At 52.1% G+C, this 25,800-nt stretch overlaps 2 protein-coding genes across 2 annotated transcripts; both read right to left on the reverse strand.

Moving 5' to 3' along the window:
- Positions 1 to 8,075: 8,075 nt before the first annotated feature.
- Positions 8,076 to 11,902, reverse strand: LOC122698534 (intestinal-type alkaline phosphatase). The gene is made up of 11 exons (XM_043909679.1): positions 11,720 to 11,902; positions 11,523 to 11,639; positions 11,296 to 11,411; positions 10,930 to 11,104; positions 10,678 to 10,850; positions 10,287 to 10,421; positions 10,124 to 10,196; positions 9,890 to 10,024; positions 9,615 to 9,806; positions 9,275 to 9,391; positions 8,076 to 9,167 (listed from the first exon to the last, which is right to left on the reverse strand). Exons 1-11 carry the CDS (start codon positions 11,784 to 11,786, stop codon positions 8,875 to 8,877), a joined length of 1,593 nt encoding a protein of 530 aa, XP_043765614.1. The 5' UTR covers positions 11,787 to 11,902; the 3' UTR covers positions 8,076 to 8,874.
- Positions 11,903 to 13,611: 1,709 nt separating this feature from the next.
- On the reverse strand, positions 13,612 to 17,453 carry LOC122698535 (intestinal-type alkaline phosphatase-like). The gene is made up of 11 exons (XM_043909681.1): positions 17,343 to 17,453; positions 17,141 to 17,257; positions 16,910 to 17,025; positions 16,546 to 16,720; positions 16,294 to 16,466; positions 15,903 to 16,037; positions 15,741 to 15,813; positions 15,507 to 15,641; positions 15,232 to 15,423; positions 14,892 to 15,008; positions 13,612 to 14,784 (listed from the first exon to the last, which is right to left on the reverse strand). Exons 1-11 carry the CDS (start codon positions 17,407 to 17,409, stop codon positions 14,492 to 14,494), a joined length of 1,593 nt encoding a protein of 530 aa, XP_043765616.1. The 5' UTR covers positions 17,410 to 17,453; the 3' UTR covers positions 13,612 to 14,491.
- Positions 17,454 to 25,800: the final 8,347 nt, after the last annotated feature.

A 25,800-nucleotide genomic window follows, 5' to 3' on the forward strand; every position in this document is an offset into this window, starting at 1 on the left:
CTGTGGACCATAGCTCACCAGGCTCCTCTGTCCATGGGATTCTCCAAGCATGAATACTGGAGTGGGGGGTTGCCATGCCCTCCTCCAGGGGCTCTTTCCAACCTAGGGATCGAACTTGCGTCTCTTATGTCTCCTGCACGGGCAAGTGGATTCTTTACCACTAGTGCCACCTGGGAAGCCCTCAGGGCACCTCACCCCTTCCCTAAACTGGCTTGAGGAACCCACTTTCCCTCAGTACAATAAAAAGAGCAATTTCCCAGTCCCCCTGCCAGCTCCAGGCCTGTCCGGGGGCTAAGTTCTAGGCTCCTGAGGCCACCCCTAGGCCACTCTGCCACAGGACAGGACAGAACAGGGCAGAGCACAGAGCTCCAGAGTCCAGCTTCCTCCTCTGTCTCCCCTGTCCACCTGTGTAGGAGCTTGGACTTTAATCTAAAGGGGTCATCGCTGAGCAGGACCCTGGCAGTCGTATCCTCTAGCCCCCAAGCCCATGTCTGAGGAGGGACTGTAGAAGGGAGTGAATTGTGCTGACTTCCACTCCTTGGACTTCCCTGGTGGCTCAGACGGTAAAGCATCTGCCTACAATGCAGGAGACCTGGGTTCAATCCCTGGGTCAGGAAGATCTCCTGGAGAAGGAAATGGCAACCCAGTCCAGTATTCTTGCCTGAAAAATTCCATGAACGGAGGAACCTGGCAGGCTACAGTCCATGGGGTCACAAAGAGTCAATGGCGTTTCCCCTGCTGGCAACTTGCAAGGGGTCACAAGACACCTCAGTCTCCATCCCAGCCTGCGGGGGTCCCAGAGGGCTCTTGGATAGCGGAGACATTTTCTGCTTTGGAGCCAGGCAGCCTCCAGGGTACCTGTCACTGCATAGCAGGTGACCACGTGAGGCGGTTCTTGGGAACATTTTACAGAAAAATGCAGGCCTCCGAGCACGTTATTTATAATTCCTTCATGGGATTATTGAAGGTTTCAGAACAGTATGACTCTCAGCCCATACTCCCCCTAGAAGTCCTTGCTCTGCAGGCTCCGTTTTCCTGAAGGAAACCCCGAATTTGGACAGCATGTGGCTGAGCAGGACTCTGGCAGCATGGACTTCACCCTGAGGCTGGGCAGGGCAGATGTCCTCACCTCGAAAACCACTGGGGGCGGGGAAACCACGTCCCAAGGCCCCCTCGCCTTTGGGGAAAGCTAGTTGCACCCTGTTCTGTCTTGTCCTGTCCTGCGGAGCTATTGTGGGATCAGGCCTCCAACCCTCATGGGTTTCAGCCCTGTGTGGTCAAGGGACCCCAAGCTCCTAACCCTGCAGACCTAACATCAGCGTTTGTGTTCACAGGACATGGCTTGTGGCTCATTTGGGGCCTCTTTGTTGGCCCTGGTGGGGTTCTCAGCCCTCACTCGGTTACAGCCCACCTTTGAGGTACCAACCTCAGGTTCCACTGGCCGTGTCCCCCCACCACTAGTATGGGGGTGTCCTTCAGTCCCTCTCTGCCCTGTGGCCCGCTGTCCTCAACAAGGGCCCAGCCCAGCCAGGCCCGTGGATGCCTCCCTCCTTCCCACGCTCCCTGCCTCCTGCACAGGGTGGGAGGCTCCCACTGCAGGGGCTGCGGGGGACACACCGCCCATCCCTCGGGTCCAGCCCTCTGAGCAGCCCTGCAGCCGGGCTGTGGGCCAGCATGAGCTCACTGGGTCAGAGGAAAAGGACATGGCGCCTGGCCCCCCGACCTCAGCTGGGCCCAGACCTGCGAGCCTCTGGCTGCTGCTCAAGCCGATTCACTGGGCGGCAGGCAGCTCAGATCCACAAGCCGCGATCCCGTGGTGCTGCAAAGCCACATCTCTCCTTGTCTATTTTGTGTAAATAACATAAAAAACCTTCCTAGCTTCCCATGGGACCAGACCATGGTGGTCACCGCTGACAGAGGTCTGAAGGCAACGACTTTCCTGTCACTCGAGGAGCCCAGGCTGGGGTGGGGGCAGAGGGGGTGCCCTGCTGCTGATGACCAGGAACTGGGACATCTGGTGAGCTTTTCTAATTATCTCACCGATAAATAACCTGTTTTCATGCAGAAAAAAAAAAAAGTGAGTGACATGTCTTAAATTCTTACAAATAGGAGTTCCATTGTGTGTTTATGACTAGTAAAAGCAGTTCTTACTGGGGACAAAAAAGGGGGAAAGGGATAGAACCGCAAAAAGCTGGATGCTCCCTACTGAGGTGGATGGTGGCCTCAACATCTGGATGGGGGGTTTCCCATCCCTGTTTCTTCCCCGAGGGGCGGCTCCAGAGACACACAACTGGCTCCTGGGCACCGTGCCAGGTGCATTGGCACAGGTTGGGTATCCCTGGTGGCAAGGGGATGTCAAGGGGACTCTGGGCTGTGGCCTCGATTGTGTGCGGGAGCGACCCTGAAGCTCTGCTCACCCGGAGGAAGCAGGCCCTGGGTCACCTTAGATCAGAAGGTGCGACTAAGAATATGAGTCAACTTCCTGCAGGTCTCTGGACCCCTCAACCCCATCCCTACTGGAGACAGGGATGGGGGAGGCATCTTGGAAGGGACAACAGCTGGTCATGCAGATGCTGAGCAGGTGGGGAGACCCGTGTCTGGAAGCAGGGGGGGGTCACAGCCTCAGATGGGAGCATCAGCCGCAAGGTCAGGATGGTCATCTCGTCTGAGGTCTCCCGAGGTTTCCAGGCAGCACCTGTGCCTGCCCATCAGGAAGCATCCTGTGTTGTCACCAGAACCCCGCTGGGCTTAGTTCAGGGACCAGGGGTCGGGGTTGGGTGAGGGGAAGGAGGGACTCCAGGAGCCAGGGATGGGCTGTGCTACAGGTTTGGCTGGGACTGGCCTGGGGTGCCCCCTAGAGCCCAGTCTGAACTCTGCAGGGAGTGATGCACCGGTAGTCACGGGGAGTTGTTTGTCAGTCCTAAGAGTCCTGTCTGGCGGACTTCTCTTGTGGTGCAGTGGTTAAGAATCACCTTGCAGTGCAAGGGATGTAGGTTTGATCCGTGGCTGGGGAACTAAGATTCCATTTGCTGCCGAGGAGCAACTAAGCCCACATCCTGCAACTACTGAGCCCATACTGTAAGAGCCAACCCAACACAGCCAAATAAATTTTTTTTTTTTAAAAGAGAGAGTTCTTACTAGGGTCCAAGGATGACTGGTCTCTCACTCACATCTCAACTGGTTGGTTGAAGGGACATCAGGCCTTCCAGAATGCCTAATGTGTGTCCCACTCTCCCAGGCTTTATCTCATTCCAGCCTTGCCACAAACCTGGGCCGTCAGCCCTGGTTTCCCTGGTGGTTCAGCTGGTAAAGAATCCGCCTGCAATGCAGGATCCCTGGGTTTGGAAGAACCCTTGGAGAAGGGAAAGGCTACCCACTCCAGTATTCTGGCCTGGAGAATTCCATGGACTGTATAGTCCATGGGGTTGCAGAGAGTCAGACTTGACTGAGCAACTTTCACTTTCACTTCTTCCTGGAACTTTCATCCTGATGGAGTAAAATTTATGTTTGGGGCAGGACAAGGCAATCTAAGCATAATGCACTCCCTGCCCGTAGTGGGCCCTCCCTAGCGTGCAGCCTGCACCTGCATTATACATGAAGCCGACCTTCTTGAAGCTGCGAATGCCTGCTCTATCATGAAGATCAGGGTTGTTTTTTATTTTTTCTGACACAGGCAGCGTAACTCCTTAGTATGTTGCATTTCTTTCCCAATCCCATAAGGGGTCCTGGGACCTGTTGCTCACTATGTATGTGCTTGTCTGGACTCTGTATTTTTAGGTGAACTTTGTATAAAATATGGCTGTCTTCTCTGAGTGTATTATCCTTTATTTCAAAAATGTGTGGGAGCAGTCCTTGGAGTTTTCTGAAAGACTTCCTACTGGGTTATAATCTCCACTTGGCTCAAATAAAATTTTCTATTTGGGGACTTTCCTGGCAGGCCAGTGGTTAGGACTCTGCATTTCCACTACACGGGGCAGAGGTTTGATTCCTGGTTGGGGAACTAAGATCCCACATGCTATGCAATCAAAAAAAAAAAAAAATTCTCTATCTCTTCTCTATATGCAATGGTTTTGACCAGGCACCCACCTTCCAGCATGGCTGTCAGGTATCCTGGGGAAGAGAATGTGGGCACTGCGGCCAGGGGGCTGACGCAGTGTTCCTTCCTCATTTGCTCACTTCTGTTGGATTGAGACTGAGTAAGTTGAGTGTGTCTAGCTAAGCAGATCTATAGATTATATGATCTATTGTAGTTTTAAACAAATGATTCCTCCCAAGCAATCAAGTGGGCTTACAAAAATTTCTTATAAAAAGATGGCAAATAATACCTGTAATCCATACCAGGTTAAGTGGTTGCTACTTCCTCCCTCCTGACACATGCTCATCACCCATGGTACAGAGCTGACGGGAAGGCAGCCCTAAACATAAAACATTAAACAAAACCAAACTGTTTGAAGCACCCCCACCTCCATCATCATTGGTTTGCTCTGGGAGCACCTTGAGATAGTCTCAATAACAGCATGAACCTCCCTGGTTGACAAGGCGTTTAAAACCTTAGCTTTCAGGGCATGAAGACAACCCCCCACAGTTTTTTCCCTGTGATGTTTAAAGTGATGTGCTGTTCTACCTAGTACTTTTTGATATTTCCCTAAGCAATGATAAATATTTGGAAGGCTCTTTTAAAGTTTCTTGTGTAATAGCACAAGACGAAAAACACCTACCACCAGGCAAACATTTATTCTTTCTGCTGCAGTAAAAATGGCAGAAACAATGAACAGAAAATGATCTGTCGAAAAACCGAAAGGCATTTCTTTGTCAGCAAATACCTTTGGAAGATGTAGAGAAAACATAGCTGTAGATTGAAGAAAAAGTGTTAGAGCAAATTACCCAGTGTGGGAGGTTTGCTATACAGTCAGTTGGCTGAAAGTACAGATGTTTCTACACATCTCAGCTTAAGGTATTTGCTGGATTCTGTTCCAATAATGAAATATACAAACCACTTTGTGTGTGTGTGTGAGCCACTAAAGGAAAGATGTGGCAGGGAAGATATATTTCCAACAGTTCATACTTTGTTTAATAAAAAACAATGTCATGTGGGGAAAACAGTGCAAGTGCCCCCATTGATGGAACTGCTAGTGGGAAGAATTTTTTCCCAACAAAACTTTCACTTATTTATTCCTGAGTCTCATAGAAAGCTAGTGAGGAAAGAGCAAACATCAGGAGCCAAGCATTCCATCTCTCCCATGAGCTGTTCAGACAGCAGTGATGGTCTCACTATTGTGATTTGGTTGGTTGATGTGTAGGTGACCTTCAGTTCAGTTCAGTTCAGTAGCTCAGTCGTGTCCGACTCTTTGTGACCCCATGAACCGCAGCACGCCAGGCCTCCCTGTCCATCACCAACTCTTGGAGTTCACCCAAACCCATGTCCATTGAGTTGGTGATGCCATCCAACCATCTCATCCTCTGTCATCCCCTTCTCCTCCTGCCCTCAATCTCTTCCAGCATCAGGGTCTTCTCAAATGAGTCAGGCCTTAACACAGTATAAATGTGTGCATTTCCTGTGTGAGGCTTCTTGTAGACCCAGCTTGGTTCTCCTCCAATGTCTTCTCTTGGAGGTGTACCTGATTTTATTGCCAGGTTTCATTTGAATCCATTGAGGAATGGGACAACTCTGCTTTTGTATCTTGACCCAGAATCACTTGAGACTGAAAGTCTTGTGAGAAGATGTGGTGAGGTGCAAATTCAACCACACACAGGATGGCGGAAAAAAGAGTTGGGAAGGATTTAAAGAAAAAAAAACAAAAAACAAAAACGATTCTGGATGATAAAAGCTGCAGAGGCAGCAGAACCTGCAAAGCCCATCTCTGGTCAAACCTTTGCAAGAAAGAACTAGAAGCCTCAAGAGCACATAAAATACAATAGGAGCCATCCATGGTGTTCACTTTCTAAAACCAAGATTGTCCAAGTAAGGGAGAAGCTTCATGATAGATTCTTGGTAATGGGATTGAGTGTGACCTTGAGAATGTTCCAGATTAACTCCACAGAATGACACATCTTTATGGCAAGGTATTGAAGGGAGCTGGCATGAGTCCTTCTGCCCTCTTTCTTCCTGACTCCCTTTCCTTCTTAAAGGTCAATGTGCTGATATTTCTCTAGGTGACAAGCATGTTGACGAAAATAATCTATAAACAATCCATAATGTTAATAGGAATTGTAAGGAGTTTTATTTGAGCCAAACAGAGGACTATAACCTGGAAGACAGCCTGCTGTCTGGAGGAAACTGGAAGAAACTGCTCCAGAGAGGCATGGATTTCAGAACAAAGAAGTAAAACAAGTCATGGATACATTCCTTCAAGGTTTAAAAAAAAATCAGATCAGCACATAAAGAGAGTCAGTATGGCCTTGGCAGCTGGGAAGGGAGTCCCAGGATTGGTGTCCCAGAAAGGGAGGAATTTTTAATTTTTTTTAACCTGGACATTATGCCTACTCAGTGTGCCCTTTTCTTAAGAATTAAATTAGATGTACAAAGTATGTTTGATAGGCCAAAAATCAAGTTAACTCCTGTAAGCCAGAATGAGTTCCCCATTCCTGGCATGTAAAAATTTCTTTTATCAGCAACTATCAGTCTTAAGCAGTAAAAAAAAAAAAAAAAAAAAAAGCTTGAAAAAAAATAAGCATACTTTCTCTGCATCTACCCCTTCATGGTAAAGATTTTAGAACTGATGCTTGAAAATGTGTCCATGGACGTGATTTTGTGCCAATACTTGGACCTACACACTTTTTAAAAGCTTGGAAACAGAAACTGTTTTCATAAGTTAGGTTTCATTTATGTACCATACAATTCACCTTTTTCAAGTGTACTATTCTGTAGTTTTTCTTAGAAATTCAAAGTTGTGTGACCATCACCACGAATTCCAGAATAATCTGTTTTTAAAACCTGTGGTTTGAAAATGAAGAGTTCCCTTGGGAGTTGAACCCATTTATGAAACATAAACAAGCAGCTCTTTCCCTTTGGTTTGCTGGACCATCTAACTGACAACAGAGAAGGATGAACCACACAAGCTGCATTGTAACAAAATGCCTTTGCACAGTTGGTGGGTGGAGTGTAAAACCAGTCCAGTGATTCAGTAAGGCCCTTCTTCCATTCAGCTCCATAGTTTGTGACAGTCACTAAAAACCAGAGTTGAAGCAAACTGTTCTGAGAGCCTGGCCTTCAGATTGATGTTTTACAGTGTGAAATCAAAATTTTAGTAAATAAGGAAGCACATTCAGTCATATTAACATTTCTAGTGAGAGCAAAGTGCTTTCCCTGCAACTTTTTAAAAGTACAAAGAAATTTGTAGTTTTGTAAAATGTATTGGAAAATATGGCTGTCTTCAATCCTATAAAACTCTTTGGAATATGTCTGTGGGGTGGGTTATATGACTCAAACAGTAAAGAATTTGCCTGCAATGCAAGAGACCCGGGTTCAAACACTGAGTAGGGAAGATCCCCTGGAGCAGGAAATGGCAACCCACTCCAGTTTTCTTGACTGGAGAATCCCATGGACAGAGGAGCCTGGCAGGCTACACTTTCACTTTCACTAACACTTTCACTTTCATATACTCAGTGTTTTTATATCGGAGTGGGTGCTCCTGAATGTTTTCAGACAGAGGTCAGAAATGTTAGGAGTCTGTACTTCCTCTCTGGTTTCCCAGCTCCCATCTCCACCCCCAGAACAGAAAAAGAAACAGAGTCTTCTCTCCTCAGGAGCCAGCAGGATATTTTCTAGTCTTCCGGTCCTGTTATGTCCCTGCTCACAGCCTTCCTCCCACACTCTGGATGAAATTCCAGCTCCTCCCCCATCCTCCCATCCCCTCAGCTTTGACCCTCTTTACTGGCTGGTTCCCCAACTAGGTCCCCCTGCCCTGCACCCAGCCCTGCCCCGCTGTCCTTCTGTGTTGCCTTTGGTCTTTGCTCAATGTCAGCCCTTCATCAGCCCCTCCCTGACCTGATGTGACCATGACCCCCTCACCCAGACACACACTCCGTGCCCCCACCTGCTAAGGGCTTTTCTTCCCACACATATCACTTCTGTATCACACTTAGAACAGTTTATTTGAGGGCTGCTTCCTCCCTCCCAGGAGTGTGGGGCCTGTGTCCCCACCCCCAGGTCCCCTGCTGCTCCTGGGATCCCCCAGCCTGGAATGGGAACCGGGGGTCACCCTCACAGCAGCTGAGGGACCTGGGACAAGTCTCCTCTCCTCTGTGTCGGTGTCCCCTCTCTATAATGGTACTGCTGGGTTCCTAGGAGGGGCCGCTGAAGATTCTGTGTCCAGGGTCCCCCGGCACTCTTTGCCCCAGGCATCTCCTTGGGCCCCAGATGCCCACAGGGTGGGTTCCAGGACAGGGAGCCACGCCTTCTCGGAAGCCACCCCTCCGAAGCCACGCCTCCAAGAAGCCACGCCTCCTGGAAACCCCACAGTCCCAGGGTCTCCTGAAAGGCAAGATGTGGGTTCCAGCCCGGCCTGGGACCCCTGGGACCGTGCCAGCCTGGTCCTCAGGTTCGGCTGTGGGCAGTGGGGGGAGTCTGGAAGGTCCGAGCCCCCTTACAGGGATCCGGGGTGGCAGAACACAAAATCTCAAGCCACTGAAGTTGGGTCGGGAAAATCAGGGCCTCAGTCTCCAGGATGGTCTGGGCCATGAAAGGCTGTGAGCTAAGGCTCCTTCGTTGCTGGGAGGTGAAGCTCTGGTGGTGGGGCTGAGTCGCGGGTCTTGGAGTGGCCGCTAGGATAGGACTTCAGGGTGGGGACTCTGAGGTGGTAGCTCAGATGGGGCCTGCGCTGGGAGATTTTGGGCAAGAAAGCGGGAAACCCCAAGACCTGGAGTTGGTGGGGTTCAGTACAAGGCGGGCGCCAGCAGCAGCAGCATCACCCCGGCCAGCAGCGCCAGCGAAGGCGGGCTGGCCGTCAGGTGCGCGGCGTCGGAGAGGCCAGAGGGGGCCGGCAGATTGCAGTCGGTGTAGGGCTCCACGCAGCCCGCAAAGGCCATGACGTGAGCCACGAAGGTCTCCTCCTGCACGCCGTGCACCAGGTGCGCCTGCGGGCCTCGCGCGAACACCGCCACGTCCTCGCCCCCGTGGGTCTCGCTAGCCAGGGGCACGGCCGCCTGCTGCCGGTACGAGGGGTCCTCTGGCCAGAAGGTGGGGAGTTAATGTGACAAGGGAAGCAGCCTTCCCCTCCCCAGAATTCCTGTGGCCAGGGTGGCCACCTCCCAGTGCCCCACCCACTACACTTACCGCTTATGCTGTCATTAACATCGGGCCTTGAGCCCCCACCAAGCACGTAGCCAGGGCCATTGCCATAGAGGATGGAGGTGTAGGACTTAAAGTCTGAGGCCTTGCTGGGGGCCAGACCTGCAGGGAAGAGGGGACCCCGTGATCACACTGACCCCAGCCTTTGGGGTGCCTCCTGTGTGCAGAGCCCAGGCAGGTCTTGTCTGTTGAGTGACTTAATCCTCACCAGAGCGATCCAGGGCAGTTGCTGTTATTACCCCACTTGACAGATGAGGAAACTGGCTCAGAGCACTTTGTGCCTCATGACTTAGGGGCAAGGATCTGCCACTCTCCCTGGGCTTACCGAAAATGGAGGTCCCACGCAGTGTGTAGCCACCAAAAGAGAAGACATGGGAGTGGTCTGCAGTGACAAGGATCAGCGTGTCCAGTTCGCTAGTGAGCTTGTTAGCCTTGGCGATGGCATTGTCAAACATGACCGCCTCGGTCAGCGCCATATAAGCTTTGCTATCATGGTGACCGTGGTCAATGCGGCCTCCTGCAAGAAGGTCACATATAAGATATCAAACCTGCCCTGATGGCCCTCATCGCTCCTCTGTTCCCCAAGGGGCTGCCACTCACCCTCCACGAAGAGGTAGAAGCCCCGGGGGTTCCTGCTCAGCACTTGCAGGGCCGCCTCCGTCATCTCCTCCAGGGTCGGGTCCTTGGTGGGGTCTTGCTGAACATTATACTTCATGTCTGCCGGCTCAAAGAGGCCTGTGGGAAAGGAGAGCAGTGGTGACCCTCAAGCTGGTGACTGGGGTGGCCCGTGGCACCCATCCCGGGGAGGACAGTGGCTGTGGGTCGGGTCGTTACCCATGAGATGTGTAACACTGGAGTCATTGGCTGCCTGAAGGAGCTCCGTGCGGTTCCACACATACTGGGCTCCCTGGGAGGGGCAGAACCAGGCCTCAGCCCATAGCCCAACACCCCAGGCCTGGCCCCACTGTACCCCCCCGGACCCATGAGCCCCCATCACCTGGTGCTTGGCCTGCCACTCCTGCACCAGATTCCGCTTGTCCTTCCGGACTCCATTCTCACTGGCATCGTGCGGGTATTCAGGGTCTGGGGTCCCCTCAGGAAACATGTACTTTCGGCCTCCACCCAGGATCACCTGGGACCAGAGATTAGGGCAGGTGGGTTAGGGGCCTGGCTGGCCCTTTACTCCTCTCACACAGCCCCCACCTCCCCCACCAGGTCTGTGGGTATGGCCTGTCCCCACCTCCTACAGGGTGCCACCCCACCACACATACACACACATGAAGCCATGGAGACCCCAAAGACCCCAGGGCTGGAGGTTGCCTGGGACTGTGTTGAGAGTGTGCCCCACCACTGGTGCCCAGCCCTGCCCCGTGCCCAACATGTCGCACGTCAATATCCATGTTGTTGACCAGTTGAGTGGCGATGTCCTGGCAGCCATACGTCTGTGCATCGGCAGGCAGGTCGGCATCTGAGTACCAGTTTCGGTTCACCGTGTGTGCATAGGCCCCGGCTGGGGAGGCGTGCTGCACCCTGGTGGTAGTCACCACTCCCACTGACTTCCCTGAGGGTGGCAGAGGTCATGGTGGGCCACTGAGGTCTCTGAACCTGTCCCTGCTCAGGATGCTGACTCCCAAGCCCACCTGCTTTCTTGGCCCGGTTCATCACAGACGTGACCTCATTGCCACTTGTTGTGTTGCACTGGTTGTAGCGGGCGGCTGCACTTACACCAATGGTTCTGTAGTTGCCCTTGACCCCACACAGGTAGGCAGTGGCAGTGCCTGCACTGTCTGGCACCTGTCTGTCCACGTTGTATGTCTGGGGGCAGAGATGCCTTCAGCTCTGCTGGGGTAGACACCCAGCTCCTCACCCAGCCCCTGGGCCCATCCTTACAGCCCCTGGCCCCTAATTCAGCCCCCAACCCTCTTGGGGCTTTCCCTCCTACCCCGCTCCCTAGGCCCACACCCGCCCCTCCAGTGTAGACCACCCTGAGGTCACTTGGCCCTTACCTTGGACAGAGCCACGTATGGGAACTGGTCCATGGCCAGGGGTGTCTCAGGTCCCAGCTTGTCTTTCATCTGCCCCTTTAGTATCCGAGTGGCTGTCACCGTAGGCACCCCCATCCCTGAAGGTACACACTGTGTCAGGTTTGAGTCCCCGGGGCCAGCCTGGTCAGCCAGCAGCTCAGGGTTCCAAGGTGATGGGAAGATGGGGTGGACTGGCTTAGCGCACTCACCGTCCCCCAAGAAGAGGATGACATTCTTGGCAGCTGTCTGGATGGGCTGCAGCTTCTTAGCCACATCAAGGGCCTGGGCTGCCTGGCGGTTCCAGAAGGCAGGGTCTTCCTCCTCAACTGCCCAAGGGGAGAGTGGAGGTCAGGTCAGCCTGGGACCGCCCCCTGTGAGTAGGGGCTGCCAGAAGCTGCCTGATTACCTGGGATGAAGCCAAGGGAGAGCTGTAGCCGCAGGCCCAGCAGCAGCAGCACGCAGGCCCCCTGCATGGCTGTGTGATGGCGGAGGGTCAGAATGGGACCTGGGGAGGCCGGGTCTCGGGCAAGGCTGGGACACCAGGTACCAGCTGCAGCACTGGCTGCCCGGGCTTAAATCTAGATAGACTTTGTCCCTGCTGTAAAAGTCTCCGTGTCCCTCCCAGTGCCCCGGGTGGCCACACCCTGCCCCTCACCTGCCCTATGACTTTGAGCCCTGTTGCCAGGGGGATGTGGTGGGTGTGGCTGAGCCAGCAGGGGTCCTGAGATTTCAGGTCCCTCCCTCACAGGATGGTCCCCAGCTGTCTCCTCAGGGGTGGGGTGGGGATTAGGGTGCAGAAGTCTTAGGCCTGAGGAACATTTTCAAGGTCCTGACTGAGGCTCCTCCCAGCCCTCTGCTCACCAAGTCCTGTGGGAGAACCATCTCTCCTTCCTTCCTGTGTTCAGTGTTTTCTGAGACTCAGCCTTGGCCTGGTTTGGTTCCCAGTGCTGAGGGACACAGCCTGGGCCAGGGGCCTGGGTTAGTTCCCTGGTGCCCTGAGGCAGAGTTCCATGGGGTTGCCTGTCTGTCCTGCCCCCTGCTCCCTGTCCAGCTCCTCACCAGACTTGACCTGGGCAGGAGGTGTGGGCACTGGGCTAGTGGGGGCCCCTGGGAGCCTGGGCCCAGCTTCTGCTGTGGAGAAGGATGGGGCTGGAGGTGAGAGCGGAGCGGGGGCCTTGCCTGTGTCTTCAGTTACTGAAGTGCTGGGTCTGCACCGCTGTTTGTGTTTGTGTGTGTGTGTGTAAGGTGCCTGAAATGGGTCGCCAGGTGTGGGCCCAGTTCCCCGTAACTGAAGTTGACCTCTGCTCCATTGAACAGGTAAATGGAAGGCAGAGGTGAGTCTGTTCTCTCCACAGGCCACACACACTCACAGGTACAGCTTCTGATAAAGAGCTAAAAGGTTTCGGTAATCCCAGGTTGGGTTCAAAAGCATTCTTCCCATCCAACAATCCCACTTCTGGGTGTGTATCCCCAAGAATTGAAATCAGGATCTGGAAGAGATATTTGCACACTCACATTTTAGTAGCATTACTAACAGTAGCCAAGAGGCGCAAGCCACTCAACCATCCACAGCAGACAAATGGATAAGCAAAGCATGATATAACTCTGCAATGGAATATTGTGCTTAGTTGCTCAGTCATGTTTGATAGTTTTCCATCCTATGGTCTGTAGCCTGTCAGGCTCCTCTGTCCATGGAGATTATCCAGGCAAGAATACTGGAGTGGGTAGCCATTCCCCTCTCCAGGGGATGCTCCCAACCCAGGGATCGAACCCAGGTCTCCTACATTGCAGGCGAATTCTTTACCAGCTGAGCCAACAGGGTAGCCCTTTTTCTTGAGGGCCACATCTAGTGGAACTCACGGGACCAGGGAGGTGACAGCCACCAGATGACTGCCTGGGCATCAGGCAGGGAGGTAGGAGGGGTGAGCACTGAAGCCCGGGAATGTCCCTCTGTTTTCAGGGAAGGTGAAAGCCTGGCTTTGGGGGAGGGGAAAGCCTCAACTTGGTCCAGCTGCTGGCCTTACCTGGCCCTGCTGACTCCCTCGGGGTCCCTGAACTGCTGTCCTTTGGTGTTGCTCACGCCCTCACGGCCTTTGGTCTTTGCTCAGTGTCGGCCCCTCATCAGCCTCTCTTTGACTTATTGATGTGAATCACCCACCTCCCGCCCCGCCCCACCCCCCCCCATACACACAGACACACACTCTGTGCCCCCACCTAAGGGCTTTTCTTGCGACATGTATCACTCCTGTATCACACTTAAAACAGTTTATTTTTCTTGCGACATGTATCACTCCTGTATCACACTTAAAACAGTTTATTTGAGGGCTGCTTCCTCCCTCCCATGAAGGCGGGGCCTGTGTCCCCACCTACCAGCTCCCCCGCTGCTCCTAGGCTCTCCCAGCATGGAAGGGGCACCAGGGCCACCTTCATAGCAGCTGAGGGACCTGGGACAAGTCTCCTCTCCTCTGTGTCGCTGTCTCCTCTCTCTAACGGTACCCTGGGTTCCTAGGAGGGGTTGCTGAGGGACCTTGCCCAAGGTCCCCCGCCGCTCCTGGTTCCAGACGTCTCCTTGGCCGTCTCCTTGGCCAGGGAGGAGCCCACAGGGTGGGTTCCAGGAGGACCGGAAGCCACAGCTCCCCAGGAGCCACGCCTCCTCAGAAACAGTGCCTCTTCAGTTTCCACGCCTCCTAAGAAGCCACGCCTCCCGGAAACCCGGGAGTCCCAGGGTCTCCTGAAAGGCATGGTGTGGGTTCTAGCCGGGCCTGGGAACCCTGGGACCGTGCTAGCCTGGTTCTCAGGTGGGGCTGTGGGCAGTGGGGGGAGTCTGGATGGTCCGAGCCCCCTTACTGGGGTTCGGGATGGCAGAACACTAAGTCCCAAGCCACTGAAGTTGGGGTCGGGCAGTAGGTCTACGGGTGTCACAGGGAAATCAGGGCCTCAGCCTCTGGGATGGGCTGGGCCATGAAGGGCTGTGAGCTGAGGCTCCTTCATTGCTGGAAGGTGAATCCTTCATTTCTGGGAGGTGAAGCTCTGCTAGTGGGGCCGGGTCGGGGATCCGGGAGTGGCTCCTAAGATAGGACTTCAGGTGGGGACTCCGAGGTGGTAGCTCTGGTGGGGCCTGCGCTGGGAGATTTTGGGCAGGAAAGCGGGAAACCCCAAGACCTGGAGTTGGTGGGGTTCAGTACAAGGCGGGCGCCAGCAGCAGCAGCATCGACCCGGCCAGCAGCGCCAGCGAAGGCGGGCTGGCCGCCAGGTGCGCGGCGTCGGAGAGGCCAGAGGGGGCCGGCAGATTGCAGTCGGTGTAGGGCTCCACGCAGCCCGCAAAGGCCATGACGTGAGCCACGAAGGTCTCCTCCTGCACGCCGTGCACCAGGTGCGCCTGCGGGCCTCGCGCGAACACCGCCACGTCCTCGCCCCCGTGGGACTCACTAGACAGGGGCACGGCCGCCTGCTGCTGGTACGAGGGGTCCTCTGGCCAGAAGGTAGGGGGTAAATGTAACAAGGGAGGCAGCCTTCCCCTCCCTAGAGTTCCTGTGGCCAGGGTGGCCACCTCCCAGTGTCCCACCCACTACACTTACCACTTACGCTGTCATTAACATCGGGCCTCGAGCCCCCGCCAAGCACATAGCCAGGGCCATTGCCATAGAGGATGGAGGTGTAGGACTTGTTGTCTGAGGCCTTGCTGGGGGCCAGACCTGCAGGGAAGAGGGGACCCCGTGATCACACTGACCCCAGCCTTTGGGGTGCCTCCTGTGTGCAGAGCCCAGGCAGGTCTTGTCTGTTGAGTGACTTAATCCTCACCAGAGCGATCCAGGGCAGTTGCTGTTATTACCCAACTTGACAGATGAGGAAACTGGCTCAGAACACTTTGTACCTCATGACTTAGGGGCAAGGATCTGCCACTCTCCCTGGGCTTACCGAAAATGGAGGTCCCACGCAGTGTGTAGCCACCAAAAGAGAAGACATGGGAGTGGTCTGCAGTGACAAGGATCAGCGTGTCCAGTTCGCTAGTGAGCTCGTTAGCCTTGGCGATGGCATTGTCAAACATGACTGTATCAGTCAGCGCCATATAAGCTTTGCCTTCATGGTGACCGTGGTCAATGCGGCCTCCTGCAAGAAGGTCACATATAAGATACCAAACCCACCTTGATGGCCCTCATCAGTCCTCTGTTCCCCAAGGGGCTGCCACTCACCCTCCACGAAGAGGTAGAAGCCCCGGGGGTTCCTGCTCAGCACTTGCAGGGCCGCCTCCGTCATCTCCTCCAGGGTCGGGTCCATAGTGTGGTCTTGCTGAACATTATACTTCATGTCTGCCGGCTCAAAGAGGCCTGTGGGAAAGGAGAGCAGTGGTGACCCTCAAGCTAAGTACGGGGGTGGCCCATGGCACCCATCCCGGGGAGGACAGTGGGGGTGGGTGGGGTCGTTACCCATGAGGTGTGTTACACTGGAGTCACTGGCCGCCTGAAGGAGCTCCGTGCGGTTCCACACATACTGGGCTCCCTGGGAGGGGCAGAACCAGGCCTCAGTCCTTGGCCCGACACCCCAGGCCTGGCCCCGCTGTACCCCCTGCACCCATGAGCCCCCATCACCTGGTGCTTGGCCTGCCACTCCTGCACCAGATTCCGCTTGTCCTTCCGGACTCCAGTCTGATTGACATCATATGGGTATTCAGGATCCGGGGTCCCCTCAGGAAACATGTACATTCGGCCTCCACCCAGGATCACCTGGGACCAGAGATTAGGGCAGGTGGGCTAGGGGCCTGGCTGGCCCTTTACTCCTCTCACACAGCCCCCACCTCCCCCACCAGGTCTGTGGGTATGGCCTGTCCCCACCTCCTACAGGGTGCCACCCCACCACACATACACACACATGAAGCCATGGAGACCCCAAAGACCCCAGGGCTGGAGGTTGCCTGGGACTGTGTTGAGAGTGTGCCCCACCACTGGTGCCCAGCCCTGCCCCGTGCCCAACATGTCGCACGTCAATATCCATGTTGTTGACCAGTTGAGTGGCGATGTCCTGGCAGCCATACGTCTGTGCATCGGCAGGCAGGTCGGCATCTGAGTACCAGTTTCGGTTCACCGTGTGTGCATAGGCCCCGGCTGGGGAGGCATGCTGCACCCTGGAGGTGGTCACCACTCCCACTGACTTTCCTGAGGGTGGCAGAGGTCATGGTGGGCCACTGAGGTCTCTGAACCTGTCCCTGCCCAGGATGCTGACGCCCAAGCCCACCTGCTTTCTTGGCCCGGTTCATCACAGACGTGACCTCATTGCCACTTGTTGTGTTGCACTGGTTGTAGCGGGCGGCTGCACTTACACCAATGGTTTTGTAGTTGCCCTTGACCCCACACAGGTAGGCAGTGGCAGTGCCTGCGCTGTCTGGCACCTGTCTGTCCACGTTGTATGTCTGGGAGCAGAGACGTCTTCAGCTCTGCTGAGGTAGACACCCAACTCCTCACCCAGCCCCTGGGCCCATCCTTACAGCCCCTGGCCCCTATCTCAGCCCCAGGCCCTCCTGGAGCTTTCGCTTCTACCTGCTCCCTAGGCCCACACCCACCCCTCTAGTGTAGACCTTACTTTGGACACTTGACCTTACCTTGGACAGAGCCACGTATGGGAACTGGTCCATGGCCAGGGGTGTCTCAGGTCCCAGCTTACCATTCATCTGCCCCTTTAGGATCCGAGTGGCTGTCACCGTAGGCACCCCCATCCCTGAAGGTACACAGTATCTCAGGTCCGAGTTCCCGGGGCCAGCCTTGGTCAGCTGGCAACCCAGAGTTCCAGGCCTGTGGGGGGAACATGGGGTGGACCGGCCTCATGCACTCACCGTCCCCCAAGAAGAGGATGACATTCTTGGCAGCTGTCTGGATGGGCTGCAACTTCTTGGCTACATCAAGGGCCTGGGCTGCCTGGTGGTTCCAGAAGGCGGGGTTTTCCTCCTCAACTGCCCAAGGGGAGAGTGGTAGTCAGGTCATCCTGTGAGTAGGTCATCCCCTGTGAGTAGGGGGCACCGGGAGCTGCCTGATTACCTGGGATGAAGCCGAGGGACAGCTGTAGCCGCAGGCCCAGCAGAAGCAGCACACAGACCCCCTGCATGGTTGTGTGATGGCGGAGGGTCAGGATGGGACCTGGGGAGGCCGGGTCTCGGGCAAGGCTGGGACACCGGGTACCAGGTCAGTGCTAGCCGTCCGGGCTTAAATCCCTGCTATTAAAGTCTCTGTGTCCCTCCCAGTTTCCCGGGTGGCCACACCCTGCCCCTCACCTGCCCTATGACTTTGAGCCCTGTTGCCAGGGGGGGTCCTGAGATTTCAGGTCCCTCCCTCACAGGATGGTCCCCAGCTGTCTTGTCTCCTCAGGGGTGGGGTGGGGATTAGGGTGCAGAAGCCTTAGGCCTGAGGAACATTTTCAAGGTCCTGACTGAGGCTCCTCCCAGCCCTCTGCTCACCAAGTCCTGTGGGAGAACCATCTCTCCTTCCTTCCTGTGTTCAGTGTTTTCTGAGACTCAGCCTTGGCCTGGTTTGGTTCCCAGTGCTGAGGGACACAGCCTGGGCCAGGGGCCTGGGTTAGTTCCCTGGTGCCCTGAGGCAGAGTTCCATGGGGTTGCCTGTCTGCCCTGCCCCCTGCTCAGCTCCTCACCAGACTTGACCTGGGCAGGAGGTGTGGGCACTGGGCTAGTGGGGGCCCCTGGGAGCCTGGGCCCAGCTTCTGCTGTGGAGAAGGATGGGGCTGGAGGTGAGAGCGGAGTGGGGGCCTTGCCTGTGTCTTCAGTTACTGAAGTGCTGGGTCTGCACCGCTGTTTGTGTTTGTGTGTGTGTGTGTGTAAGATGCCTGAAATAGGTTGACAGGCGTGGGCCCAGTGCCCCGTAACTGAAGTTGACCTCTGCTCCATTGGACAGGTAAATGGAAGGCAGAGGTGAGTCTGTTCTCTCCACAGGCCACACACACTCACAGGAACAGCTTCTGATAAAGAGCTAAAAGGTTTCGGTAACCCCAGGTTGGGTTCAAAAGCATTCCTCCAATCCAACAATCTGGCTTCTGGGTGTGTATCCCCAGCAATTGAAAGGAAGATCTGAAAGAGGTATTTGCACACTCACATGTTAGCAGCGTTATTCACAGTAGCCAAGAGGTGCAAGCAACTCAACCATCCAGAGCAGACGAATGGATGAACAATAACTCTACAATGGAATATTGTGCTCAGCTGCTCATTTGTGTCTCACTCTTTTCCACTTTATGGACTGTCTGTCCATAAAGTCTGTCCAGACTCCTCTGTCCATGGGATTCTCCAGGCAAGAATACTGGAGTGGGTTGTCATGCCCTCCTCCAGGGGATCTTCTTGTCCCAGGGATCGAACCCAGGTCTCCTGCATTGCAGGTGGATTATTTACCAACTGAGCCACCAGGGAAGCCCCAATGGAATATTATACTGCCTTCAAAAGCAAGGAACGTTTGATACCTCCTATTACATGGATGAACCTTGAGGACATGATGCTCAGTGATGTAGTTGCAGTTGTTGTTGTTTATTTGCTAAGTTGTGTTTGACTCTTTTGGCATCCCATGGACTGTTTCCTGCCAGGTTCCTCTGTCTATGGTAATTTCCAGGGGGTCTTTCTGATTCAGGAATCAATCCCATGTCTCCTGCATTGGCAGGTGGATTCTTCACTGCTGAGTCACCAGGGAAGTCTCAGTGAAGTACGCCAGTCACAAAAAGACAAGTACTATGTGGTTTTACTTCATTAGGCATCGCCAAGAGAAACCTAAACAGTGTATTAAAAGGCAGAGACATTACTTTGCTAACAAAGGTCCATGTAGTCAAAGCTATGGTTTTTCCCATAGTCACATACGGATGTGAGAGTTGGACCATAAAGAAGGCTGGGCATGAAGAATTGATGTTTTTGAATTGTGGTGTTGGAGAAGACTCTTGAGAGTCCCTTGGACTACAAGGAGATCAAACCAGTCAATCCTAAAGGAAATAAACCCTGAATATTCATCGGAAGGACTGATGCTGAAGCTGAAAGTCCAACACTTTGGCCACATAGTCTGAAGAGCTGACTCATTAGAAAAGACCCTGATGCTGGGAAAGATTGAAGGCGGGAGGAGAAGGGGACAGCAGAGGATGAGATGGTTGGATGGCATCACCGACTCAATGGACATTAGTTTGAGCAAGCTCCAGGAGAAAGTGAACGACAGGGAAGCCTGGTGTGCTGCAGTCCATGGGGTCACAAAGAGTCGGACAGGACTGGGTGACTGAACAACAACAAAGACATCTCAAGCAGTCAAATGATTAGAAATGGAAAGTCGGATGGTGGCTGCCAGGAGCTGAGAGAAGCGGGGGAATTGAGGAGTTGTTTAATGGATACAGACTTTCAATTTTGCAAAATGACCAAGTTCTGGAGATCTGGGGCCAACCATGTGAATAGACTTAGCACCACTGAACTGTGTCTTAAGAATTGTTATGATGGCAACTCCTATGTTGTGCTTTTTTAAAATCACAATTAAGAAGTTCTTTTCAAAGGAAAAAAACCCTTCCTCCCTGCCTCACCACCCCAGTGGACCTGGGTAGCCCCCTCCCGACTCGGGCCCCCTCACCCCCGAACCACACTACACCGACCACTTGCATCTTTCTATCCAGCTGCCTCCCTAGGTGCCCTCCCCTCAGGCAGAGGTTCCAGATTCCTCCTCCTTGACCTGCTGTCCCACCCGCTCACCACACTGACCCAGGTTACCCTCCAGCTCCCAGAGGACCTGCCCACTGGGGGGCTCCTTCCTGCCTTTGTCCCCCACCCCACAGCTGCCTCTGTCCCCCGAATAGTCCTGTGCTCAGAGAATTCTTGGCTAAAGGTCAGGAGAGACTAATTCCTGGGCAGGCCCTTAATTAATTGATTGCTTCTTTTGACCAGGATGTCGGTTAAAGGTTTATTATTCCCCTATTAGTCTTCAGTTCCCAGTCCCCCCCCTTTTTTTTAATTTGGATGTTTGATCTAACTGTAGATTCACATGTGGTTGCAAGAAATAATACAGTATGCTTGTATGCTTTCTCCTATTCTCTCTCATGGTACAATTCACAGATTTTCACATTTCTATTCAGAGTCTGCCATTTTATGTGTTCTTACATGTGTGTGTGGATTCTGCACATCTTATCACACGTATGGGTTCATGTAAACACACCACAGTCAGGATACTGAGCAGCTCCAAGCCCCAGGCCCTTTTATAACCACTTCACCTTCTGACCCTAACACCTGTCCTTTTGTCCTAGAATTTTGTCACTTCAAATAAGTTACATAAATGGAATTGTGCAGTATTTGATGTTTGCCATTTTCACTCAACCTAATTCCCTGGAGATTCACCAGAGCAAGGATCCCATTTGGCTCCCTTATGCCACTGGCCAGTGTCTGAGGGTGAGTGGATTTTAGGGCATGTTTAACCATTCTCATGTGTAAGGACCTCAAGGCTGATCCAGTTTTGCCTCTGTTTTAATTCAAGCTGCCACAAATCTTCAAGGACAGGTTTGTCTGTGAACATTTCATTTCCTTCCCTTTCTCTGGGATATATGCCCAGGAGTGGAATTGCTAGGTCATATGGTTGTGCATGTGTAGTTTGGTTTTTGTTTTGTTTTGTTTTTGTCTATTAAGAAATTTTTACCACTACCCTGCCTCCAACCAAAAAAAAAAAACAGAGGAACTGCCAAACTGGTAGCTGAGTGGCCGCACAACTTTGGATTCCATCAGCAGCACCTGAGGGATACCGTTTCTCTGCATCCACACCACCATCAGGTATTGCCACTGTCTTTAATTTTAGTCACAGTGACAGGTGTGGAGTGCACAGTCTCTTTGAATATTCTTATGATGACATTAAGTGATCATCAGCTATGCTCCTGCTTGATTTCTTGTGAATTTTGTCCTGGGCCTGGGCAGGACCTGAGACCAGACACGAACCACATGTCATTGCAGCAAATAAAAATGTTTGTCCAAGTTCCCACCAGGGCACCTGGCTCCCCTCTTCTGGGCCCGAGTCACCTGAGTGAGATGAGAGGCTGTTATGCTCCCTCCCCTGGGGCCCAGGGATGACCAGGCAGCAGGCAGTGTGGCTTCTGCTCTGCAGTAAGAGATAACACCTCCAGTCCTGCACTCTGGAGTTATGGATGCCTGGGGCCAGGGGATGGCCAGCGCCATGGAGCCTGCTCTGTGGGGGATGGTTAGCCCGGTCTCTCTGTTCTCTGGGAAGAAGGCCTAGTCCTGTGGGGTCTCATGTGGAGCCCAGCACCTTCAACCTTTGTCCCCATTTACCACCCTGGTCTCTCTGGGTCCTGTCCCAGCCCCTAGCATGCTGCCCACTGCAGGCACTGCCAGCAGGGGGCAATGTGGAGTCCACAGCAGCACCAGGGGATCCCTGGGGAAATGTTTTCTGCCTGCGTTCTGCTCACCCAATCTCAGGATGTCCCCTGAGATGTAGTGACAGTCCTGTCACTCAGATGAGAGCAGGGCAACAGCTGGGAACAGGAAGCCTTTGATCATTGATACCCCACCCCCAGTCCCCATACTCCAGAAATTTGCAGAAATGGAAGCTCCCTTTCTAGGGCAAGTGCTCCCTGGACCCTCCTCCCCACCTTTCATCTCTGCCTCCACCAGCCCCATAGAAATGGTATAAATGTCCCCACTGCAGCTGGGATGCAGGAAGTGAACACAAGTTTAATTTTGTCCTCTTTTCCTGGGGGCCTACGTGGGATGTCGCTGAGCTTCCTGGGTGTCTGCCTGGTAGGTAGGAGGGCACTGGGTGAGCATGGGGGCTATTCCATACAAAAGACAGCTCTGGTGCTACAAGGTGGTTTGGGCATGGATATATATAACGTGTGGAAATGAAAGCCTAAGAAAGTCAGAGCCTCTTGTAACTCAGAACCGAAACCAATTTCACTCTGATTTTGCACCGTAAGAACGAGGACAATTTTATTCCAATAGAAGCTTGGTTAGTTTGAAAATCTATTAAGGTAAATTTATGCTAAAAGAGAGTTTTTGTTTCATGTTTCATTTTGCACTTCAGTCTCTGTTGCTTTTTCAGTGTTTGGCTGACGGCTTTCCAGAACTGAGGAAGTACAGTTTAAGAATGTTAAAGAAGCAATGCAACTCATGAATCTGGTTAAGTACAATAACTTCTTAAAGTATTTAAATGTATTCCCCCCCCCTTAAGATGGGTTTCTACATATTAAACAACAAAGACCCTCAAATCATAAAAACCCATAAAAAGACAAGGTTCAAAGAGATGATCCTGCCACACTAACTCAGTCATGGGCAAGTGATGAAAGCACCCTCCTCCATGTCCAGAAACTTCTTTGTTGTGGAAGGCACCTTCCTCCTTCCATTCAATCTGCTTCCATACCTACCCGCCCCCTCCATTTAACCCTGAAGTCCATGACTCTGACCCACCAACTCCTCCAGCCAGGGCTCCTCAAGGCACAGCTCTTCTGTGGAGCCGCCACACCTGGACCGGCAGCCTCACCTGAGGGACCACCGTTCTCCAGCCAGGTGGCTGCTTCCTGCCTGGCCGGCCCCTCACCCCGGACACCCAGGCTTGGGCTCAGATACAGAACAAACAAGGCTCCGGGCAATCAGGACTCGTCACCACCCAGACTGTTACCTGAATCTTTAAATGAAAGACCTTAGGCAGCATTTTAGCTAAGTGGCAATACCAGGTCTCCTGTCAGCAAGAATTTTATCTTGGTTACTGGAATAATGGACTGTTTAATACATCCGTTGCTGAATGTACAAGAAACCTTTTAAACCCATTGCATATTCATTCCTGCTAAGGGGAAAAAAAAACAAAAAAAAAGGAAAAAAATTTTTTTTTAGTTTTAGCTTTAATTTTTATCCAAGTTATACGTTAATGTGATTTAAAGTATCAGATAGATCTGTAAGGTTTGTAGCAACAAAACAAAAACAGTTTCCTGTCTCCCTCACTGTTCTCTGAGGTAACCATCTCTCCCCCTTTTGAATTTTATGTGGATATTTACCATTGTTTCTAAATCACATACTTCTTCATTTTTGAATTTTAAAACTACATTTATGGATATACTCTCTTGGTATTCTGCGGTGGGTTATGGTTGTGTAATGAACCAACCAAAAACAGTCTTAAGAAGCAACAATAATTATTTGATGACAAATTTGCTATTTGGGCAGGGTTTGAAGGGAATACCTTGTGTTTATTCCGGGACTCTTTAACTAGGGTGGCTGGATAGGAGTTAGGAGATCCACTTTCAAGATGGCTCAGTTGTATGGCTGACAAACTGGTCCCTCTCCACCCATGTGGGCTTTTCCACAGAGTTGCTTGAGCTTCCTCACAACATGGCGTGGACTCCAAGAGGCAGGAAGTAGCTGCCAGAGTGTCCCTTGTGCCACATTTCTCCCTAGCCTGTCCAGATTCAAAGGGCGGGATGTACCCTCCATATCTATGTAATCAATTGATTTGTTTAGCATCTTAATTGATGTATAATTGACACATTTGCTGTTGCTGTTGTTCAATCGCTAAGCTGTGTCTGACTCTTTGCAACCCCATGGACTGCAGCCCGCCAGGCTCCCCTGTCCTTCACTGTCTCCTGGGGTTTGCTCAAATTCATGTCCACCGAGTTGGTGATGCCATCTAACCATCTCATCCTCTGCCACCCCCTTCTCCTATTACCTTCAATCTTTCCCAGCATCAAGGTCTTTTCCAATGAGTTGGCTCATTGCATCAGATGGCCAAGATATTGCTGCTTATAATAATTGACACATAGGCATTGTATATATTTAAGGTATACAACTTGGGTTTTTTTGTCTTAGAAAATATTAATATATTTTTTAAAGTTTTTTTTTTTAATTGGAGTAATTGCTTTACACTGTTGTGTTTCTGCTGTACCACTGAATGAATCAGCTATATGTATACATATATCCCTCCTTCTTGAGCCTCTCACCCACACCCCCCATCCTACCCCTCTAGGTCCAACTTGTTGTTTCAATATATACATTCTTCATGAAATAAGTACCATGATCAACCTAATTAACATATCAACCACCTCATAGTTACTATTGTTGTTTCTTTTTGTGGTGAGAACACTTAAGATTTACCCTGTTAGCAAAGTTGAAGTATACAACACGATGTTATAACTGGAGTCACCGCAATGCCGTAAGTTAGATCCCTAGAACTTACCTTATAACTGAAACTTTGCAACTTTTCACCAACATCTTTTCTCCTTTGACTCACCACCTTTGGTCTCCTTTGGAAACCACCATTCTACTCTCTGCTTTTGAGTTTGACCTTTTAGCTTCCATGTATCAGTGAGAAGATGCAGTGTTTGATTTTCTGTGACTGACTTGATTCAGTTAGCATAATGCCCTCTGGGCTCATCCTCTTGTTGAAAATGCAAGATCTCTTTCTTTCTCATGGCTGAATAATATTCCATTGTATATTATTGACTATGCCAAAGCCTTTGACTGTGTGGATCACAATAAACTGTGGAAAATTCTGAAGGAGATGGGAATAACAGACCACCTGACCTGCCTGTTGAGAAACCTGTATGCAGGTCAGGAAGCAACAGTTAGAACTGGACATGGAACAACAGACTGGTTCCAAATAGGAAAAGGAGTACATCAAGGCTGTATGTTGTCACCCTGCTTATTTAACTCATATGCAGAGTACATCATGAGAAACGCTCAGCTGGAGGAAGTACAAGCTGGAATCAAGATTGCCAGAGAAATATCAATAACCTCAGATATGCAGATGACACCACCCTTATGGCAGAAAGTGAAGAAGAACTAAAGAGCCTCTCGATGAAAGTGAAAGAGGAGAGTGAAAAAGTTGGCTTAAAGCTCAACATTCAGAAAACCAAGATCATGGCATCCGGTCCCATCACTTCATGGCAAATAAATGGGGAAACAGTGGAAACAGTGACTGACTTTATTTTTTTGGGCTCCAAAATCTCTGCAGATGGTGATTGCAGCCATGAAATTAAAACACGCTTACTCCTTGGAAGGAAAGTTATGACCAACCTAGACAGCGTATTAAAAAGCAGAGGCATTACTTTGCCAACAAAGGTCCGTCTTGTCAAGGCTATGGTTTTTCCAGTAGTCATGTATGGATGTGAGAGTTGGACTATAAAGAAAGGTGAGTGCTGAAGACTTGATGCTTTTGAACTGTGGTGTTGGAGAAGACTCTTGAGAGTCCCTTGGACTGCAAGGAGATCCAACCAGTCCATCCTAAAGGGCATCAGTCCTGGGTGTTCATTGGAAGGACTGATGTTGAAGCTGAAACTCCAATATTTTGGCCACCTGATGTGAAGAGCTGACTCACTGGAAAAGACCCTGATGCTGGGAAAGATTGAGGGCAGGAGGCGAAGGGAACGACAGAGGATGACATGGTTGGATGGCATCACCGACTCAATGGATAAGGGTTTGGGTAGACTCCGGGAGTTGGTGATGGACAGGGAGGCCTGGCATGCTGCGGTTCATGGGGTCGCAAAGAGTTG

The sequence above is a fragment of the Cervus elaphus genome, chromosome 8 (genome assembly GCF_910594005.1).
Source record: "Cervus elaphus chromosome 8, mCerEla1.1, whole genome shotgun sequence".
Lineage (NCBI taxonomy): Eukaryota > Metazoa > Chordata > Mammalia > Artiodactyla > Cervidae > Cervus > Cervus elaphus.

Excerpts from the sequence above, each read along its gene's own strand:
- LOC122698535 (XM_043909681.1), bottom strand. The coding sequence starts at position 17,409 with ATGCAGGGGGTCTGTGTGCTGCTTCTGCTGGGCCTGCGGCTACAGCTG. Across the intron at positions 15,424-15,506 it reads CTTCTACCTCTTCGTGGAGG|GAGGCCGCATTGACCACGGT; the intron begins GTGAGTGGCAGC and ends ACCTTCTTGCAG. Across the intron at positions 14,785-14,891 it reads TGTTAATGACAGCGTAAGTG|AGGACCCCTCGTACCAGCAG; the intron begins GTAAGTGTAGTG and ends CCTTCTGGCCAG.
- LOC122698534 (XM_043909679.1), bottom strand. The coding sequence starts at position 11,786 with ATGCAGGGGGCCTGCGTGCTGCTGCTGCTGGGCCTGCGGCTACAGCTC. Across the intron at positions 11,640-11,719 it reads CTCCCTTGGCTTCATCCCAG|TTGAGGAGGAAGACCCTGCC; the intron begins GTAATCAGGCAG and ends CCCCTTGGGCAG. Across the intron at positions 11,105-11,295 it reads CATACGTGGCTCTGTCCAAG|ACATACAACGTGGACAGACA; the intron begins GTAAGGGCCAAG and ends CTCTGCCCCCAG.